Source organism: Ascidiella aspersa, chromosome 5, assembly GCF_963924565.1.
Source record: "Ascidiella aspersa chromosome 5, kaAscAspe10.2, whole genome shotgun sequence".
In the NCBI taxonomy this organism is placed as follows: domain Eukaryota; kingdom Metazoa; phylum Chordata; class Ascidiacea; order Phlebobranchia; family Ascidiidae; genus Ascidiella; species Ascidiella aspersa.
The window spans coordinates 393,343-415,933 of record NC_139451.1 but is presented as its reverse complement, the minus strand read 5'-3'; the positions used below and the strand labels follow the sequence as shown (position 1 = coordinate 415,933).

Sequence of the window (22,591 nt, the reverse complement as noted above, 5' to 3'; positions counted from 1 at the left end):
ACCTAACTTGATAAATCGCCACATTTAAGCAAATTATTCAAACAATTATGTTTGCAGGCGATCAGAATTTTCAATTTAATAAGTTTTTGATTCCAATCGAAGCTTAACAACAGTTTTAATTCGTTTGTTTTTCATTTGACGAGAATCGGAAAAAAAAGAACATTTTAAGCAAAAAACCCTGTCAGCGAGGATTTTAGAAGAAGGGAATATTTGAAAATACCTGATCTGTAGTTCTACGGTGATGAGTTATGAGTATAAAAAGTTATGTTCAGGTTTGCCCAAGCAGCTGCAACCGTTAAGCAAAGCTTAAAGCTGCTTTGTAACTTCTCAAGTAAACCGCTCATTAATCACGTCCCACTTCCTGTTATGACGTTACACAGCGTCTCTCGCGTAATAAACGTCTCAATAATCCTGCGTGACGTCACAGGGAACCGAACGCCAGTCTCACATTTGCTTTTATTCCGTCACAAGCGAGGTTATTTACAAAACAATGCAAGGATTTAAAAACACGCGAAAAATCTTGGGTAACTTTACGGACTCAGTAAAAGTTGTTTAAACCCAGTTTGTGCAAATTATTGATCAAAAAAAAAATAGTAAATTACGTCATTAGGGATGTCTGATAATATCGGAGCCGATGCACGATACCAAGTGGTAGTATCGGTACTCGTCCGATAATATCGGAGCCGATACACGATACCAAGTGGTAGTATCGGTACTCGTCCGATAATATCGGAGCCGATACACGATACCAAGTGGTAGTATCGGTACTAGTCCGATAATATCGGAGCCGATACACGATCCAAGTGGTAGTATCGGTACTCGTCCGATAGTATCGGTACTCGTCCGATAGTATCGGTACTCGTCCGATAGTATCGGTACTCGTCCGATAGTATCGGTACTCGTCCGATAGTATCGGTACTCGTCCGATAGTATCGGTGCTCGTCCGATAGTATCGGTACTCGTCCGATAGTATCGGTACTCGTCCGATACTAGGGTGGCATTGGTGCCGATACGATGCCAGTTGACATATTCCGCCGCAGGTATGAGATCAAACGTGGCGGTTTTAACTTTTTACTTCTGAGAAAATATATTTTATTAAAAATTAAATAACACAAAACCAAATATTGGCCTAGTAACCTTGAAATCATTTACATTGCGGTTGCGATTATAAACCATCGCAATGACGTCAGTTTAGAATCAGACCGCGATACTTTTTTTGCGGAATATCGGAATAAAATATCGAGTATCGGACATTGCTTTGTAACAAAAAAAATAAAAAATAACATTTCAGTTTTCGAAGAAATTCTGCAATTATTACAAAAAGGCAAAAGTTGTTTAATTTCAACCAGACCAAAGTAAAGGTACAAGAGAAATAAAGCAATATTTTGATACAGCGGTTTGAAATATCGAAAAAAGAACAAATATCAGTTTGTGTTAATGGCAGCATTTTTTCTATAAACAGCGAAAACACTTTTTTTCAGAACAGCGGTTAAAAGTTTAGGCTTTCTACTTACGCACTTCTTGCTTTATAATTTGTTGTATTTTATGTACTGAAGATGCTCATATAAGTGAAATATATTCAAAAAATAGCAAACTGATTTACGTTTTTCCCGGTTTGATCCTAATTAGCGATCAAAGCATAAAATGCTTTTACATTTCATTTTCAGGGCCCAAGAACTTTTTCACAAAAGTCCAAAATATCGTGGAACAATTCTTGTCCCGAGTTATTACCGTTAAAAGTGAGAAAAATAAAAACTTTTAACAAAACCTGCTGTGAGCCTAATGGAATTGGGGTGATTGTTTTTAATGATGACGTCCCAAGCTACGTCATAACGTAACGTCACGAATGTTCGTCTAAACGTGACGTGATAAAGATGAAATCTAAAAATAACTACAGTTAACTTTGGTAGGCATTTGGAAAAGCTATAAAAGCTAAATAACAAAGATTTTATCGATTAGTTTTTTTATCGAAAAATAAACTTCTATTTTTTGTTAAATTTACCAAAAATTTCTATTTTTTGCGATGAGACGAGAACTTTTGGGCGAGCGGTAAAATTAATTAAATGAATTTTCTTTAGTTGTAGTTACTTTGTGACGCCTTGCTTTCAAAGCACTTAAAAAATGAGTAAAAATTCCCATATAATACAAAAGTTGATGTTCGTTGTGACGTAATTTTGTTTTTGAATGACGTCACGATTGACAATGACGTCACTAGATGTGCGTCATCTGCTTGAGCTCGATGTTTTGCGCCCTCTGGTGGTCCTCGCTGTCGAAGTTGGCCAGGAGTCGACCTCGTGGCGTTTGAAGGTCACCGCGCTGCGCCTGAAGGTCATTGCTGGCGTGGAAGAGCTTCACGCTTGAGTGAACAGTGTGGTGGCCGCTTGAGGCGTCAGAGAACTAAACAAATTAAAAAAAATGTATTAAGGGAAAAAAAATGGAGGTGAGAGAAAAGTAACCTCCCAATTACTTGAAATTATTGCATTTTCAGTGTTTTTTTGTTTTTGTGTTTTTTTTGTTAACAATTTCATATCTTTGGGGCCTAAGTCTTTCAAACTGGCACCAGATATTGCAATTTTTTCCGGTCATTTAAGTATGACGTCATAAATACGTCACAGCGTGACGTCAAGCCAAAATCTCGCGCGAATGTGCAATTTAAAACCTTGCTAAATGTATTTCAGTTGACGAATTAAGAAGCAGGATTTTGGTAGCGACGTATGTGACGTCATATAAAGCGAATGTAATTTTTTTTCCCAAGAACTTCATATTATATTAACGTGAGGGTAAATAAATTATCGTTCGACAAAAAAACATAATTTCACCAAAAGTGGAAACAAAGTGGATCATGACGTCACACACCTTTGTTCCATTCGCGGTGTAGCTCTTTCCGCTAGTGGGCGCTCTGGTGCGCGTGTTTCCGGTGTAGTTGAAACCATTGAAGCGTGACCTCCTGTTACGCCTGAACGAGCTCGCCGCTGTGCTTAGACGTCGGTAGAAACGCGATCCTGAAGGTCAAATGTGGAAGGTCAAGGTCAAACGTGGACGGTGAAAATCAAATATGGAAGGTGAAGGTCAAATATGGCAGGTCAAGGTCAAACGTGGACGGTGAAGGTCAAATATGGACGGTGAAGGTTAAATATGGCAGGTCAAGGTCAAATGTGGACGGTGAAGGTCAAATATGGACGGTGAAGGTCAAATATGGCAGGTAAAGGTCAAACGTGGACGGTGAAGGTCAAATATGGATGATTAAGGACAAATATTATTGTTAATGGTCATTTATAATTGTTGTTTGTTTGCCATTGTTGAAATATAAACAAATGATTTGTGTCGTCAGAAACCCAAAAGTGCACGGGTTGTTGTTACTATTACGTCACACTCACCAAGAAAGGTGTAGAATATCGGGTTGAGCATGGAGTTGGAGTAAGCGAGCAGCGAAGTGACGTCAGTGATGACGTTGCACGTGTGCATCCCGTAGGGGATTCCCCGAAGTTTTGCGAGCAGAGTTGCGTGAAACGGAAGCCAGCAAGTGATGAACATCACCACCAGCGAGATCTGCAGCAATTACGTCATCAACGCGCGGAAATAGCAGTGATCGTGCTGCTTCCGCGAATATCAAAGTAGATTAAGTTTTGATTTTGAAACTTTCAAATGAAAGTTATTTGATATTGGTGCAAAAAGCCGCCGAATTTACCTTGTTTAAGCAATATTTTAAATAAGACTTTGAGTGATAATGATTAAATTGCGATCAAACACGATATCAACGTTAAAAGCCACATTTATCAAAACACTAGTTTAACAACTGGAGGTGGCTGAACCTCTTCATAACTTGAAATTACCAGCAGTTTTGTTGGTTTTTGGTCAAATCGCGATAGTTTTTTTCTAAAATATCGAAAACCGGTCTCGGAATGAAGCGTCCACTAGTAGAATAAATATCGAGATGAAAATATCGGTATCGGAATATTAATCGGGTATCGTACAGAAGTATCGCTTATCTAAATAAAATATCGTTTTTTTGGAATAAATATCGTTTATCGGAACCAAAGTATCGTTTATCGTGAACCTCACCACGATACTTGTGACTCTCTGCTTCTGACTGAGAGCTTTTGGCGGCTTCCCTGTGGACCCGGATGAACTGGTGGAAGAGAGTCTCAGGCTGCTCAGGATCGAGCTTCTACCGCGTGGTGGCGCGTCCGAGCTCTTACGTCGGCCGGCGTTACGGTTCGATGATTTTATGGCGGGATGCAAAACCCTCCAGAGAATAAAACTAAAAAAAATATCGACGGTGAATGTTAAATGTGGATGTTGAAGGTCAAATGTGATGTTGAAGGTCAAATATCACCATCAAAGGTCAAAGAACGACATTCGAATATTATGGCTAGACGTTATTTAGCGAAAAAACGTCATTCACAATAAGGTGATTGCTGCAGCGAGCATGACAATGGAATCGCGCGAAGTATTTAGGCGGTAAAATCCTCCAGAGAATAAAGCTGGAATTTTTTTTTACAAATTGCTGTTCTTTGATTTCCGATACTTTTATTCCGATAACAGATCGTTTTACCAAAAATATCGCAGAACCGATACCGAGTGACGTCATTACTACGCTCAACAAACAAATTTATAATTTTTTCCCAATTATTTGGCCGAAACTTGCTGAAGCGTTGAAAGTTGAGTTACCTTCAGCTGTTAATTTAATATTTTTAAGTCAAATTTATTTCTTAAGGTAAAATCATTGCGGTGGATCAAAAATGCACAAATTAACTCGGTATCGGGTATCGGTCCTGATCCGATATTTATCGGACATCCCAGATATGGAAATGTTAACACAACATTTTAAAATCCAGCAATCATCAAATGTCTAAATCATTTTTTTAGGATATTTGCCAACAATCAATTGTTTTTGAAGATATACTTGTGCTTGTGTGAAGAAGTTTTGTTAACTTCAGTTGTTATCGTAATATTTTAAAATAAACCAACATTTCAAAATAGAAATCACTGCGTTATCGTGGCTGAAATTATTCTTTTACCTTATTATCGGATCGGAGTATCGATACCATTACTTTACAGCGGATATCGGCTCCGTGCGTTTATTCTGTATACTTTGGAAAGTTTCCGCTTTGAAATTATAAGTGGCGCATTACAAACATGAACGAAATTATCATATAATAAGAATATCAAAACCTTTATAGAAGTAGGTATCATCTTGAACGTTTCGAATAACTCTTTATTCATATTTAACATCATTGATAATATTATTGATGTTGAAAATGAATAAAGAGTTATTCGAAACGTTCAAAATGCTACCTACTTCTGTATGGGCTTTGATATTCTTATTACGTCTTACTACAACCTCCAACCATTATGCTCCGAAATTATCATACTTCATGAAATATCGTCATTTAAATGTTTTTTTTATTCATATTTATATTATTTTATTTATTATTATTATTTTTTTTTCTCCACAAAAAATAAACATAAGCGGAAATCTAATACTTCTTGAAATATCGTCATTTCCAATTTAACAGGAAAGAGGTTTGGCGCGCCCAAGTATGTACGGCATTTCGAGCGAAATAGATTTTCTTAAACGAACATTTTCTTTGAAAATTCGCGCAAAATATAAAAAACATGTATTTACATCAACGACAATCACTTATCCCCTGGCGTGCTGCCCCCCACTCACCTGTAACACACAGACATGATTGCCACAGGGATTATAAAGCCGATGGTAAAGTTGCTGTAGACCCAGATCACGTACGACTGGTAGTTGTGGCTGTGACATGAAGCCTAAAAAAATTTGTTTACCAAATAAGGTTAGGGATGTGTTATTAGGAAGCAAGCCATGTCCGATAATGATAGTATCGATACACGTCCGATACTTTGGTGGTATCGGCGCCGATCCCATACTAAATTGATTTAAGCTTCTGTTGTAGTCTATAGCATTTAAAAATTAAATTTATCAATCATCTTGGCTCAAAAACTAAACAAACTAAATTTCTAAAACAAAGCAAATTTTTGGGCAAAAAACTGAAAAAAAAATACTTAAGGGCTTTTTAATTTCGTTTATTTGGGCTAATTAATCATAGTAATGACCTACATCCTTATCAGAGGATTATCTTGAAAAAATATTTAAAGTCTTTTGACTTATTTGGATTTTTTGAATGGCTCTTTCTTATCCTTATATAGCCCGGTAAAATGCAATAATAAGGATACCAAGGACCTCATTTGTTACTTGGTTGACCGCAAAAAGCCACACCTTACACAAATGGAACGAAATGATTGGCTCCACTTCTTACTTACTCCCACAAAGCGATGGCACGAAGCGAGGAAAAAGTGCCGCTGTTTCGTTAAATAGACAAAAATTTAAATTAAAAGAAGACGCGACACATTTTGGCCAACAACTTGTGGGGTCATTGATCCATAGCTTTATGGCTGCACATAAATCCAATAAATGCTTTAGCGAAGTGCAAAAAGTTTTGCGTTTATCTGGCTTCGAAAGTGTTACAACAATACAATGACCTTAAGGCAAACAGTCTGAGTTGGAACCGGCAATAATTCAAAACTTAACCAAACGAAATCGAAACATTCTAAAAAATCACAAGTGCAACATAAGCGTAAGATCCGCTATAACTGGGCAAAGAGCCGCGTGTCGCCTCCCCTGGATATTTCCACATAAATGGAGATTAATATTAATTAATCTGCTCTTTCTATGATGCTTAATAATAATGGACTATGACGTAACAATCTTACCATGTCTTCTGGAGTATTTCCATCTGAAAACAAACGAACAAATAATCTTCAGTATTTAGCGCGGATTTTACAACAAAAATTTGGCCCTTTAGGTAGCTAAGCTAATCGGCCAAACTTTAACTGAGGGTTCCTCAACCCAAAGGACCGGACTCAAAATTTCATTTTTTACCATTTGCTCAAGAATACAGTGGTACGTGGGTCACGACTCACAACTTAGTCAATGTTTAATTTGGTTTGGGTGACCGAAGTACTTCAAAGAGAGACATGGCTTACATCGATTAGATTTGCACTGTAATGATATCAAAGCTAATTCCCTATGTTTTGCTGTTCGTTTACAACAGTGGTTCTCAAACATGGGTCGCGACCCAAAAATGGGTCGATGGTCATTCAATCCTGCGCAAACGAACTTTTTTTATTACATTTTTTAAATATTTTCAATTCAATCATAACTGAATTATTGCATGATAAGCTTTTAAAGCGACTTTAAATCTTGCATCATAAGTGGTTTTATGAATATTTTGATGGCAGTCAGCTACAGTAGCTGCTAAGACTGGTGTAAGCTTTTAGTCACCAAACAAGCCACGCTGATATTATAAAGGGAAAAATTCAGTTTCACCAATCACACTAAAAGAAATCAATCATTGTTTCATAGAACTGTGTACTACATCTGGTTTTCTGTGTCTTTTTCTATTTCATGCATATCAGAAAAAGTACATTTTTTTGGTGTTTAAGGCTTGGGTCGTGAGATGCTCATAAAACTCAGATTCGGATCGCGCTCAAAAAAGTTTGAGAACCACTGTTTTACAACATTTTAGTGGAAAGAAACTGGTTTTCGATGATATGCTTACACTTGGTGTTTGGGTCACGAAAAAAAATGATTTTTTTTTGCGGAAAAAGGTCAAGACACCTACAACACTGCGTTAACTAACAAACATAAGATGAAACAAGCTAAAGTCCGAATGATATTTACCCGAATAATCACAATTTCTTATTTACCTGCATAAATGTAGGTCCCCTGTAAAAAAAAGAAGTTGATAAAATTGTGATATTGTCAAAAAAAGCGTTAAAAATTTAGTTTAACACAACTTAAATAGACGTAACAATAATAGAATTATTTACAGATGTAATTGTAGTTGATAAACGTGGTATGTTTTGAGAAAATACCTTGAAATTTCGTGTTATTATCAGCAAAACTGCTCGTACACGTTTATAATTTGATAATTATCCGAATAGTTTTATGTTGGTTGTTTTTTGTCAAGTTTTTCTTAATTTTTATATATTTGTATAACGTTTAGGTCTGGTTAATTTCATTTTTTTATTAAATTATATTTTAATTGGTAAATAAAGTTAATTGAAAACTGCTCCCGAGAGTTTTTTTTTTTAATTCAATTTAATTTTTAAATTTATCAACAGAAACAAGAATTAACTGATCAGTGTCTCTTTATTGAACTCTGACCCAATTGTGAATATCATTCAATGGTATTGATATTATTGTTTCTTTTTTGTTATTCTTATATGTTGAATAGAACGTTTAGATGTCGTTAAATTCAATCTTTTTACTAAATTTTATTTTAATTGCAAAATCAAATTAATTAAAAACTGCTCCCTATGGTTTTTTTTGGTTTTTTTTTTTAATTTATCAACAAAAATAAGAAAAAACTAAAAAGAAGCTTTTGCGGCAGCTTCTTATATATTTAATAAAATAACTCAAATTATTGCCTGTTGTGTAAATAATGCTATGAAACACCGCCCCGATAGTGAATATTATCGTTTAGAAGCAATAACAGTGACGTCATAATCAAGGCGATTGTCTTACGTTCTCGTCCAAGTAGTTGTCTTCATCGCCGACCCAAAACTCCTCCTGGTATTCTGAAAAAATAAAACATCACTTTCAAGAATTTGAGTTTATACAGACGCAAGTTCCGAGGGTTATTAGTTCGAGCCCCGGCTTCGCATCACACTCGTCCGATAATATCGGATCGGAGCCGATACCCGATACCAAGTGGTAGTATCGGTACTCGTCCGATAATATCGCCTAGTCATAACAGTTTAATATTGAAAATCCTGATATTGAGCATTTTTGAAACTAAATATCAAGCATTGTGGAAGTTAAAACGTCCAAATTGTCTGACCGGTGTTGTAACAAATCAAGTCCAAGTCATCAGTTTCCCAAGTCAAGTCTAATTAGAACAAGTCCACTTCAAGTCAAGTCATAAGAGATGAAACGTTAATTTAAAAAAAATTATAAACTCGTCCGGCGACAAATCAAGTAAAAAATACCAAACAAACAACATTTAGCATTCTGATTTTTTCACAAAAAGTTGAGATAATTTTTCCAAATTGTATTAAAAAACGGCATTCTAATCGACTTAAATTTAGTACCAATCATTTTAAAACAGAGACTTAAATGCACTTATGCTTCAATTAACGTCAAATTATTAAAATTGATAAACCGTCCGCTTATGAGCAATAACTCATGTAAAACAAAACAGGTTTAGCATTCTGAATTTTCCACAAAATAGTTTAGATAATTTCCCTAATTTTATTAAAAAACTTGTTAATGAAACCACTTAATTTTATTTTAAGTTATATGACAAAATAGTCAATTTAATCAATTTTAAAACAGACTTAAATCCACTTATGCTTTAATTATCTTTAAAAAATGCACATTAAACGAAAATTGTTATCTCCGTCTTTACGCAAACTGCAAATTTATATTACCTAAAAAATAACTCAAGGAGGAGGAAAAAGTCTATACAACTTAACGACTGACTGACGTAACAATCTGATTACTCGATCATGTGATGACGTCATGACGTTTGTGCCCGTTTTTAAAAAAATGGTCACATCTTTACAAAGTGCATTGCAAGAAGCACTAATTTCTTGAAAATAAAGTCTGATTTAATAAAAAATAGGTAATTTGAATTAGTAATAGCTAAAATAAATGGCCGCCAATTTGTAGGTTAAACATTTGGATTAACTTTAAAGTTAAAAACACTGATTGGCTTTTTTGTATATAAGTGAAAATATAATTGAAACTCCAAGTGAAAATTTGAGTAATTCTAGACACAAGGTTTTCACTGTGATTACTTTTCAACCAAACCCTAATAAAGGTCACAAATCAATGAATCCTCACCGTTTTCGTTTTTCAGTTGGTTCATGACAGAAGCGTTCATCCCGTGATGTTGCTGGAATTCCTCGTCGGTGAAAGGGAACTTGTAATTACAGACGCACTCCACTTGCGCGAATATCCACAACGGGGATGAAATAAGGATCGAAAGAACCCACACCTAAGCGTACAACACATGTCACTAGGGGATGATGACGTAGCAGTGACGTCACACTCACCACTATCGTGATGATCACAGCGTTGCCATGGGTGCGGAAGCGTCTCCACTGAGCCGAGACTGGATGAACAATCGCAGCGTAACGATCAAAGCTCATCACCTACAATAACAATAACAATAACAATAACAATAACAATAACAATAACAATAACAATAACAATAACAATAACAATAACAATAACAATAACAATAACAATAACAATAACAATAACAATAACAATAACAATAACATTAACAATGACAATGACAATAACAATAACAATAACAATAACAATCGAAGCTCATCGCCTATAACAACAATAACAACAACAATAACAACAACGATAATAACAATAATAACAACAACAACAACAATAACAAACACAATAATAACGAAGGTCAAATGTGATGTTGAAGGTCAAATATCACCGTCAAAGGTCAAAGAACGACATTCGAATATTATGGCCAGACGTTATTTAGCCAAAAAACGTCATTCACAATAAGGTGATTGTTGCAGCGAGCATGACAATGGAATCGCGCGAAGTATTTAGGCGGTAAAATCCTCCAGAGAATAAAGCTGGAATTTTTTTTTACAAATTGCTGTTTGTTGATTTCCGATACTTTTATTCCGATAACAGATCGTTTTACCAAAAATATCGCAGAACCGATACCGAGTGACGTCATTACTACGCTCAACAAACAAATTTATAATTTTTTCCCGATTATTTGGCCGAAACTTGCTGAAGCGTTGAAAGTTGAGTTACCTTCAGCTGTTAATTTAATAATTTTAAGTCAAATTTATTTCTTGAGGTAAAATCATTGCGGTGGATCAAAAATGCACAAATTAACTCGGTATCGGGTATCGGTCCAGATCCGATATTTATCGGACATCCCAGATATGGAAATGTTAACACAACATTTTAAAATCCAGCAATCATCAAATGTCTAAATCATTTTTTTTTTTTTTTTTAAATCAGTCACAAAAACAACAAAAACAAAATAAACAAGAAGAAAATCAGTCACAGAAACAACAAGAACAAAATAAACAAGAAAAAATCAGTCACAAAACAACAAGAACAAAATAAACAAGAAAAAAATCAGTCACAAAAACAGCAAGAACAAAATAAACAAGAAGAAAATCAGTCACAAAACAACAAGAACAAAATAAACAAGAAGAAAATGAGTCACAGAAACAACAAGAACAAAATAAACAAGAAGAAAATCAGTCACAAAAACAACAAGAACAAAATAAACAAGAAAAAATCAGTCACAAAAACAACAAGAACAAAATCAGTCACAGAAGCAACAAGAACAAAATAAACAAGAAGAAAATCAGTCACAAAAACAACAAGAACAAAATAAACAAGAAGAAAATCAGTCACAAAAACAAAAAGAACAAAATAAACAAGAAGAAAATCAGTCACAAAAACAACAAGAACAAAATAAACAAGAAGAAATTGAGTCACAAAAACAACAAGAACAAAATAAACAAGAAGAAAATCAGTCACAAAAACAACAAGAACAAAATAAACAAGAAGAAAATCAGTCACAAAAACAACAAGAACAAAATAAACAAGAAGAAAATCTGTCCCAGAAACAACAAGAACAAAATAAACATGAAGAAAATCAGTCGCAAAAACAACAAGAACAAAATAAACAAGAATAAAATGAGTAACAGAAACAACAAGAACAAAATAAACAAGAAGAAAATCAGTCACAGAAACAACAAGAATAAAATAAACAAGAATAAAATGAGTAACAGAAACAAAAGGACAACGACTCACTGTTAGGAAGAATATTCCTGAGTAGTAATTGATCATGAATACGCCCTGGTAAGCTTTGCACAAACCCTCGCCCATCACCCACCGACCACTGATCCGCTGCGCCATCTTAAGCGGGAGTAAGGCAAGGAACAGAGAGTCCGCTATGGCCAGCTGCAGTACATACCTACACACAGAACACATGTTAGTACAAACACACAGTACATACCTGTAAATACATTAAACTGTCCCAGTAAAAAGATTTTAACCAACCTAGGCTAACAAAGGTTAACTTGTCGGCAAATTTTTCTAGTGGCGGGCACCAACCGAACTCAGAAAGGTCTCTGCGGGTCGCACAAAATGTTAACTAAGAATTGTGTTATTAAAATGTTAGAACAGCTTTTAATCAGACGGACCTCGTATATTTTTTGCACTTAACGTGTTTAATTACATTTAAAGGCGAAGTAAAGTGTTGGCGCAAATCGCGAAAAAAACTGGTTTGTTTGGTGTAAAATTCGAGTCCAAACGTCGTCCCCCATACTACTAATGAAAAGTGTAATAAAACTACTTTGAGGCGGCGAGCTTATGTGGGTTGCGGCAAATTACTTAAACCCATTCGCCGTCGGCCAACAGTTGCACCACTTTGTTACGTCGCAAATAAGAACAATGCCTGTGGAATGCCGCTTGGGAGTCGCTCGATGCAGATGCTTCGTTCGTATATAGCCAATAGATACGTATATAGACACGAAGTGGTATCGTTGCTAAAATGCTGGCATATTTCGCTCGCGTCGAATCTTGCAATAATCCCGAAAAAAAACACCCGTATTAATGCTGGGCAATATGCCGACGCGTCTACATCGAGCGGCTCCAAAGCGGCATTCCACGGGCATTGTTCTATTTGTGACGTCACAAAGGACCATAGTCTTCCCACGTGTTATCGCCGGGGTTTACCCTACAACGAAACCGCAGCGAAACGGGGAATAACCTGAAACAAAGTGTGCGTCTTGTGGGTTTTCCCTGAATAGAAATTCTTCCAGAATTCTAGAAGGACATAGCAGGAAAGAATCGTAAAATAATATGAAAAATAAATGCATTTTACAAACTAGTCGATTGGTGATGAGGCGCGGAGGAGCCTGGGAAGCAAGAGGTGGAGGTTTTTAATAGGGCTCATGTGGGTTACGTCATGAGGCAAGTTACGTCATAGGATGTGTTACGTTACAAGTTTTGTTACGTCACCATGTGTTACTTCACGATGTGTTACGTCACACTGACCAGTGCGAGATGCTTTTGTTGAAGTCCTTGAGGACGATTATGACGAAGATCGCGATCGAGTTGAAGATAAGTCCGATGACCGAGATGAACAATCCAATGACAGGAACCCAAAGGTCCGAAGAATCCGGAACCATTTCGTCACACATGATTTGAGACACTACGTCACAATAAACAAGGGTTAGGGGGTCATTTTATTCCAATACCCGATACCGAGTGACGTCATAACTATGCACAACAATTAAAAATCAAATTTAAACGTTTAAAGATATTTTTAGGTTGTTTGGCCGGAATTATTCCTATTTTTTAGCGGATCGGCAGCGATACTACCACTTGGTATCGTGTATCGGCTCCTATATTATCGGACGAGTACCGATACTACCACTTGGTATCGGGTATCGGCACCTATATTATCGGACGAGTACCGATACTACCACTTGGTATCGGGTATCGGCACCTATATTATCGGACGAGTACCGATACTACCACTTGGTATCGTGTATCGGCTCCTATATTATCGGACGAGTACCGATACTACCACTTGGTATCGGGTATCGGCACCTATATTATCGGACGAGTACCGATACTACCACTTGGTATCGGGTATCGGCACCTATATTATCGGACGAGTACCGATACTACCACTTGGTATCGTGTATCGGCTCCGATATTATCGGACGAGTACCGATACTACCACTTGGTATCGTGTATCGGCTCCGATATTATCGGACGAGTACCGATACTACCACTTGGTATCGTGTATCGGCTCCGATATTATCGGACGAGTACCGATACTACCACTTGGTATCGGGTATCGGCACCTATATTATCGGACGAGTACCGATACTACCACTTGGTATCGGGTATCGGCACCTATATTATCGGACGAGTACCGATACTACCACTTGGTATCGTGTATCGGCTCCGATATTATCGGACGAGTACCGATACTACCACTTGGTATCGTGTATCGGCTCCGATATTATCGGACGAGTACCGATACTACCACTTGGTATCGTGTATCGGCTCCGATATTATCGGACGAGCACCGATACTACCACTTGGTATCGTGTATCGGCTCCTATATTATCGGACGAGTACCGATACTACCACTTGGTATCGTGTATCGGCTCCTATATTATCGGACGAGTACCGATACTACCACTTGGTATCGGGTATCGGCACCTATATTATCGGACGAGTACCGATACTACCACTTGGTATCGGGTATCGGCACCTATATTATCGGACGAGTACCGATACTACCACTTGGTATCGTGTATCGGCTCCGATATTATCGGACGAGTACCGATACTACCACTTGGTATCGTGTATCGGCTCCGATATTATCGGACGAGTACCGATACTACCACTTGGTATCGTGTATCGGCTCCGATATTATCGGACGAGTACCGATACTACCACTTGGTATCGTGTATCGGCTCCGATATTATCGGACGAGTACCGATACTACCACTTGGTATCGTGTATCGGCTCTGATATTATCGGACGAGTACCGATACTACCACTTGGTATCGTGTATCGGCTCCGATATTATCGGACGAGTACCGATACTACCACTTGGTATCGTGTATCGGCTCCGATATTATCGGACGAGTACCGATACTACCACTTGGTATCGTGTATCGGCTCCGATATTATCGGACGAGTACCGATACTACCACTTGGTATCGTGTATCGACTCCGATATTATCGGACGAGTACCGATACTACCACTTGGTATCGTGTATCGGCTCCGATATTATCGGACGAGTACCGATACTACCACTTGGTATCGTGTATCGACTCCGATATTATCGGACGAGTACCGATACTACCACTTGGTATCGTGTATCGACTCCTATATTATCGGACGAGTACCGATACTACCACTTGGTATCGTGTATCGACTCCTATATTATCGGACGAGTACCGATACGGCCACTTAGTATCGTGTATCGGCATCGATATTATCGGACGAGTACCGATACTACCACTTGGTATCGTGTATCGACTCCGATATTATCGGACGAGTACCGATACTACAACTTGGTATCGTGTATCGACTCCGATATTATCGGACGAGTACCGATACGGCCACTTAGTATCGTGTATCGGCATCGATATTATCGGACGACTACCGATACTACCACTTGGTATCGTGTATCGACTCCGATATTATCGGACGAGTACCGATATTACCACTTGGTATCGTGTATCGACTCCTATATTATCGGACGAGTACCGATACTACCACTTGGTATCGTGTATCGACTCCTATATTATCGGACGAGTACCGATACTACCACTTGGTATCGTGTATCGACTCCGATATGATATTATCGTACATTTCCACAAATGTTATTCAAGTCGCGAGCGTTTTTTTTGATAATTGGATAATTTCGTGAGTATGTGTTTAAACTTCGAACAATAGAATTACCAGAGGGCTATTTTAAACAAATCGTCCAACATTAAACCTGTGTTGAAGCTTAGCACTTTAACGCAGCATTAAAAAGTATTTTTTAGAAAATGTTTCTTTTGACTTAGGCATTAATTAGCAAGTTGAAAACCTTCTCACTACTTTCCGCCAAATATTTATATTTTCAAGGCGGTGATTATGTACCAAGGCGACAGCACTTAGGCGAGGTGCGCAACTCATGCTCAATAAACACAGTAATCAGGTCCCAGTAATATGTGAAAAGGTTTGTTGGTGTAAAAAAGTCATTTTGAAAAGGCTTGAGACTAAATAAAGTCTTTTAAAAAATAACAAAAAAAATGTCAAGTCAATACTGATGTTAAAATAAAACGTTAAATCAGTAAATTTGATCAACTTGTTGTATTTAGAATGGTAAGTCAACTAAAATCTAAAAGCAAGGCAGCAATTTGACCGTTTTATGCGCATATTTATTCAGGAAGTGCTGTGAGCGTCTAACATTTTTCACACTCGAGAATAACAAAAAACATCGCGATCTGACGCCTAATGACGTCATTGATGGGTTGAAATCAGCGAAAATTTTATTGAAAGGTGGTGAAAATAGCCTAGCTCTGGCGCAAGTGGAGATTATTAGCAGTTAGTACCTAGATGGAATATTTGCGACATTTTTAACTTTAGCCGAAACTTTATCAAATGCTCATGTTATTTACTGAAGCAGTGGTCGGCAAATGTGGGCCGCAGATTCTTTTTAGTGGGCCGCGAGTTGCTTTTGAATAGGTTAGTGTTATCATGTAGTTGTTGGCCGCGTGATAGCCGGACATTCATTGCACTTTGTTTTAAAAGTCGGTGTGGTTGGGAAGTTTTATATTGTCAGCATGGTTCAGGCATACATGGTAAATGTGGCCCTGAAAGTGCCTTTCAAACCATATTTAAACGCAAGACTTTTCGCGCTTCGCTCGCATATTATTCGTTTTTTGGTATGGTTTACAACATTATGAGACGTTAGTGTTTTCGGCATAAGGGCGCGGTGGAATATTACACTTTTTCTTGGTGTCAACGCTGTGTGAGCTTGGACTCCCTGCAAAATGCAATTTCTACCAAAATATTTCTAGTTAACGCAATGTTAATATGTCTAGTTATAGTAGTTAATTTAATTCTATGTAACTTTATAATGTGACTATTGTAATATGAGTAACATTTATCCAAATTTTAAAACAAGATTAACGTAACGTATTCCTTCTATGCGCCATTCAGCTGTGGAGATGATATAATGTTAATCTTTTATGCATTAAGAACACGCCTGAGATAAACTATTCGCCATTAAAACCAAATAAACGCGCGTTTTTTGCGTTTTACGCGATAAACTTGCTTTCGTTGCATGATACCACACCGATTTGTTCGAGAACGACATGATTCTTGAATTACTTGAACTTTACCACGTTGCTTGTGAAGTCTAATAGGACGATTTTTATGTAGCGTACCGGTGGCCCGGTACTTGAGTTTTATACCTAAATATCTATTTTACGATTTTTTGTGACTCTTAACTGTACCGCCCAATTTCTGCTAAAATCTACTATAAATGTCGTTATTTTGAGCAATATTGGAATCCTTTGATGAGCCAAATGCTCCACGTATCATTTTAACTGAAGCCTTTAAAACCAATCAACCCATTTTCTTCATTTATTTATATTTTTTTTATACGCGCAATTAAACTGTTATTTTAGCTTCATATTTGCGCGCGGGTTCCTTTGAGAACAACAAGGTTTTCACAGAACAATTGTTCAATGACGTAACTTTGTGACGTCATTCGAATGCCTTCGACTCAAAAGAAATATCCTAAATTCGCCACTGTTTTTGTATTGGTTTTAGGAAGTGGGCCTTCGATAAGTCTAAAAAGCGAACTTTGGGCCGCAACAAAAAAGTTTGCCGACCACTGTACCACGGTCAGTTAATTGTTAACTGGGATTTTTGGTGTCTAAAGCAAACAAATTGTAATTTTCACGTTTTTTGAATTATTTTTCCTGTAAATTTAAATGCATGAGCCCCTTTTAGCGAGTGGGGTTTACTACAGTTTTTACCCTAGAATAACCAACATAATTACCCAGAAAACAAGTCAGCATAAAAAACAAAGAAATATTGCAATCTGTTACAAATTAGTATCACGCGATTTTATGTGTGTTTTTATGTGGAAATGAAAACCAAGCAGAAAGCCAACTGAAAGTTAACACTTCTGGATATTTAAGCTGGAAAGCGTCAAAGTTTTTCCCATTCATCGGGCACATTATTGTGTTCGTGACAAAAATCCAACTTTGTTTCGTGGCGGGAACGTGTGGGAACAATGTTTCCATAACATATTATTTCATATACCCCTTGATGACCTCCCAATAATTCTACATTGTTACGTCACTTCCAACTGACGACTTGCACTCGTCACCCCCAGTTTTTCTTTTAGTTAAAGAATGTAAAACAACATAGGTACACTATGCACGGATCTGAAATGTAGGTTGCCAAACACAAAAGGAAAACCGATAACACCCGAATTGCTTTTCCACCTTTTTTAAGTGAGATTGAATAGATTTTAGTTTTCTGTTGGGTTGGTGCGAATTTGAATATAAAGCACCTTTATAAAGAAGTATCGATACGCACTTGTATCGTGTATGTCACTCAAACTTTTTTCTACCTTACTTATGAAAGATAAGGCGCAGTTCCTATCTTTCTGTGTTTCTTCGATATTAAACAGGTACAGCGGTGCTGCCAATGATCAATTTAGGAGTATGGTTTCGAACCACGGTTTAACTTATATAAGGGTACAAGCGCGTAACGAAACGTATTATTAAAAATGATGTCAATTTACGCAGTAATATCCATTACAAAGTAATATATAAATCGAGGCCTAAACCGGTCGTAATATGTCAAATTTATTGGAAGAAGGCCTCAATAACTGCTGAAACTGTAAGGAGAGGTTATGGACGGGGGCCATCGGTCTGGCATCGGCTGCTTTGGTGCCAAGGTTTGGGCGCCCTAGTCTGACCGGCGCCGTCAGGGTGCCGTTGTTTTGGAACCGGATTTTTGGTCCTGCTTGGGGTTATTGGTGGGTAATGGGTGGGGTTAGAAAATGGGTTAGTGTTGAAATTATTAGGGGAGTTAGTGATGCACTTAGTGGTGGGGTTTGGGGTTAGATAAATGTTGTACACGCCTGATTGTGACAATTTAGATCTTATTCCGATGGATTAAGGACTTGATTTTAGACGTTATTACACTATTAGGAATTATTGTTATTTTGTTCTTATTCCGTGCCGTGTTTTATTCCGACGTTGAGGTTGTTCTAATTTCGATCTTATGGCCGGAGTCCGAGGTCCAGTTAGCATTGTTTCAATTTAGTCCAGGTTGGAAAGTTTGTAATTTCGAGAAATTGCCGTGAGTTCACTCAGTCGCGCAATTAAAGGCTAAGTTTGCTCTTTTGGTAAAAAAATTGTTTAGCTTGAAAAATCACGTCATGACGTCACTTTGAGGTGTTACTCTGAAAAAAGTTGTTTACAGGAGTTGTTCTTGTGCGCAGGTAACCGCGTAGTTTAAAATTTGTTAATCGTAAAATTGTAATCTTTGACAAAGCCGTGTTTGTCTAAAACTCTAAATCTGCAATCAGAAATGCACCAAATCGAATCTAAATACAAGAAGCCGCTAAACCTTTTTCAATAAAGCTCCTTTCTTTCAATTGATTTTTTTAAATTAAACACCAAGATTTTAATTAAGCTGCATTGTCCCCCTTAAAATTAGTTCACGGACCCCTCAAAGGGATCCAGGACCGCTGTTTAAGTACCCCTGCTGCAGGAAATAAAATGACGTTTTTCAAGGTTTTTGTTTCAGAACCATCGCTTCTTAGCTTTCATACAACCGATGTAGAAATATATAAGTAACTTACAAATAACAAACTGTAACTGAGCAACGATATTACAACCGCGCAATATCTGGAGTTTCCAATCTAGTATAAGTAACACAAGGTTTACAGCAATTATACTTAAAAAACAGTTGGGATATTATTTTGACAACAATAACGTAGGTAATGTGAGACATAACCCGACTTAAATATCACTTTCCAGTGTATTCTATGTAAAAGTACATCACAAAAAACTTAAGGTATTCCAATCACTGAACATATGCAGAAACTATTAAGTACAGCGCAAATTTTATTTACGTAACGTGATTACAGCAATTTTAAGCTGCATAAACAATTCCAAGCGCAATATCCAAAGTTTCCGATTTTACAGTGAGCAGAGCGATTCATAGAAAAGTTGTAAGTATTTCCTTTAAGGCAGTGCTTCCCAACCTTTTGTTATCGCCACCCGCTTTTAATTTTTTACCAGCCCCCAATTTTTTTTGGCTAAATTACACATTAATGTTCACATTTCCAGAAAAACTTTATCAAATTTGGCAAGAAGTCGTAGAAAGAATTATTCCACCTTAAGGAAGTGCTTCCCAACCTTTTTGCCGACCCCTTTCAATGTTCATCCCTTTGTCGCTTTTTTTAGTAGATTACACATCAATGTCTACATTTCCAGAAAAACTTACTCAAAATTCGGAAATAATGTTCAGATTAAACCCAGAACATGCAACAATAACTAAAGTTACGCTTTGAGGTTTAAATCTTATTTGCGTCATTGCGAATTTCATCCCCAAAATTTACAGGGAAAATTTACGTAAGGTGATTACAGCAATTTTTAAACTGCTTAAACAGTTTCAGCGAATATCCAAGTTTTCACTGCGGCCTTTATCCCCCAAAATTATCACGGCCTGCTAACTGAAGTAAAAGTTATTTAAACAAGGGGTGCTTATTCCTTCTACACTGCTAATGTTTCTTTTGCAACTTAACGCCCTTTAAGAAAATATGCGAAATCTCTGCACCTGGCATTACACGTTAGGTCTCGCCCAACAGCATTGGATGGACACTTAATAATCAGGCGACTGAAAAATTATTGCTCGCCTGAAAAAAACACTAACGTCACGGTATTAGGCTGCACAAAGCGGATTGTTTCGCCGCAGCGATAGGTGGCTTGAATCTTGCCAATCGCAGATTTACGACTAGGCACAACTTGATGAAACGAACAAATCTCATCGGTTTCACTTACCCGATATAAAACGGCAGAATTGGATTCAAAATAAAAAAGATAAAAATTTAAGTTAACTGACAAATTTTAAAAATAATGACCCCGCTAGAGAGTTATACCGGTGGCCCCCCAATCTCCACGGCAAACAACAACAAAGGCATTCCGATGTATTGGGAAACAAAATATTTTCTACCAGCTTTGTTTTAATATTTTTCACTGTACACCAACCAGCTGATATACGGAAAAGCGCGCGTAGACCATTGTGACGTAACCAAGCAAAGCTCTTAATTATGCGATAAGAAAGAAAAAGTGCGAATGCTGCAAGAAAAAGTTCCGAGCAATTTAATTGCAGTTCTGATAAAAGCAGCCACAAACCGCCTATGCTTTAAACGCTATCAAGCATATTTCGCACAGCCGACACGAACATGCTTTTAATCTGCATGCCAATGCCCATCGCTTGGTAATTGTTCAATACACAATAGAAAAATAGCATTTAACTTGGAACACACAATAAGACCTACAAAGCAACAATATCTAAAGCAGGAAAAGCTAACCGTAGTATTGAGATCAACGACATATTAAACTCAAACACGCAGTAGTATCCACGACAGAATAAGATCAAAATCATTTAAATAAGTCCTTAATTCAATCAGAATAGGGCTTAAATGGCCAAAATAACGCCCGAGCCTGTGGAAAGAGTGTATGGGACGATCGGGGCCCATGGGTCTGGCATCGGCCGTTATGGTGTCAATGTTTGGACGCCCTAGTCTGACCGGCGCCATCAGGACGCCGCTGTTTCGGCACTGGATTTTTGGTCAAATGGCCAAAATAACTGATTCACTTCAACATTCTGAAAGGGTTAGTGAAGTTAGGCTCAAATGGCCAAAATAACGTCTGAAACTGTTGGTAGAGGGTATGGGACGATCGGGGGCCGTTTTGGTGTCGACGTTGGACGCCCTAGTTTGAATGGCGCCGTCAGGACGCTCTTGTTTCGGCACCGGATTTTTGGTCCTGTTTAGGGTTATTGGTTCTAATTGATAAGGTTAAAACTAGGTTAGGGTGGAAATAATTAGGGGAGTTTGTATAATTAGTGAAAGTTTGGGGTTAGGTATACTGTTGTATATGTTGAATCTGGCCATATACGTCTTAATTCGATTTTGGTATTACCACTATTAAGCATTGGCCGTATTTAGATCTTACTCAACGGGTTTGAACGTTGTTACGACTAATAGGTATTCGTGTTATTTTGGTCTTATTCCGAAGTGTGTTTTATTGCGACGTTGTGTTGTTCTAATTCCGTTGTCGTGGCTTGAGTTCATTTAAAGCAACAACGAGGTTTTCTGTGTGAAAATATTAGTTAAAAAGTTGTACAGGCCTGATTTTGATCATTAAGATCTTATTTAACATGTTTAGGCCTTGTCCCGATTTAGACCCTATTGCGACTAATGTATACTAGTGCTATTTTGCTCTTATTCCGACGTTGATGTAATTCTAATAGGTCAAAATTTTGTCAGAATAATATATTTTTAGGTCGAAATTTCTCATTTTTTAGCTAAAAAAAAATCGCCCTAATTATTTGGCATAAGGTCTGTTTTCGTTTTACTTCGGAATGTGTTGGATGCCGACGTTGATGTTGTTCTTATCTCAGTCTTATTGCTGGATTCCATTTAAAAACAAAAGGGAACCTTAAAGTGATTTCTGCTTAAAATATTTGATTATTCTCACCAGATCTGCCTTCATATTGCCATTCCGATTCCATATTTCCTCGTTTCGGGTTTCAAACAATTGAACAATGGGCTTCTCGCCTCGTGGGAAGAACTCGCTATTATGACTAAACAATGGCTGCGCGGGAAGTCTTAATGTTTGATTGACTTGCGAAATAAAAACTTGAAGCTTGCGGTAATTAATAAGCGCCAATAGATCAATCTTGTCTGGCTGGAGCTAATTAAAGCTTAA

General features: G+C 37.4%; 1 protein-coding gene across 1 annotated transcript; it reads right to left on the bottom strand.

The window, feature by feature from the left end:
- Positions 1-525: 525 nt before the first annotated feature.
- On the bottom strand, positions 526-22,591 carry LOC146141384 (somatostatin receptor type 2-like). The gene is made up of 13 exons (XM_083389777.1): positions 22,361-22,591; positions 13,100-13,256; positions 11,852-12,014; positions 10,090-10,188; positions 9,878-10,031; positions 8,558-8,610; positions 7,738-7,756; positions 6,742-6,764; positions 5,675-5,778; positions 4,063-4,261; positions 3,378-3,549; positions 2,857-3,002; positions 526-2,397 (listed from the first exon to the last, which is right to left on the bottom strand). Exons 1-13 carry the CDS (start codon positions 22,392-22,394, stop codon positions 2,212-2,214), a joined length of 1,509 nt encoding a protein of 502 aa, XP_083245903.1. The 5' UTR covers positions 22,395-22,591; the 3' UTR covers positions 526-2,211.

Bases quoted from the DNA above. Each gene is read 5' to 3' on its own strand.
- LOC146141384 (XM_083389777.1), bottom strand. From the start codon at position 22,394: ATGGAATCGGAATGGCAATATGAAGGCAGATCTG. The intron at 12,015-13,099 runs GTCAGTGTGACG...TTCTGTGTGTAG, and splicing joins AACAAAAGCATCTCGCACTG to GTATGTACTGCAGCTGGCCA. The intron at 3,550-4,062 runs GTGAGGTTCACG...TAATTGCTGCAG, and splicing joins AGAGAGTCACAAGTATCGTG to ATCTCGCTGGTGGTGATGTT.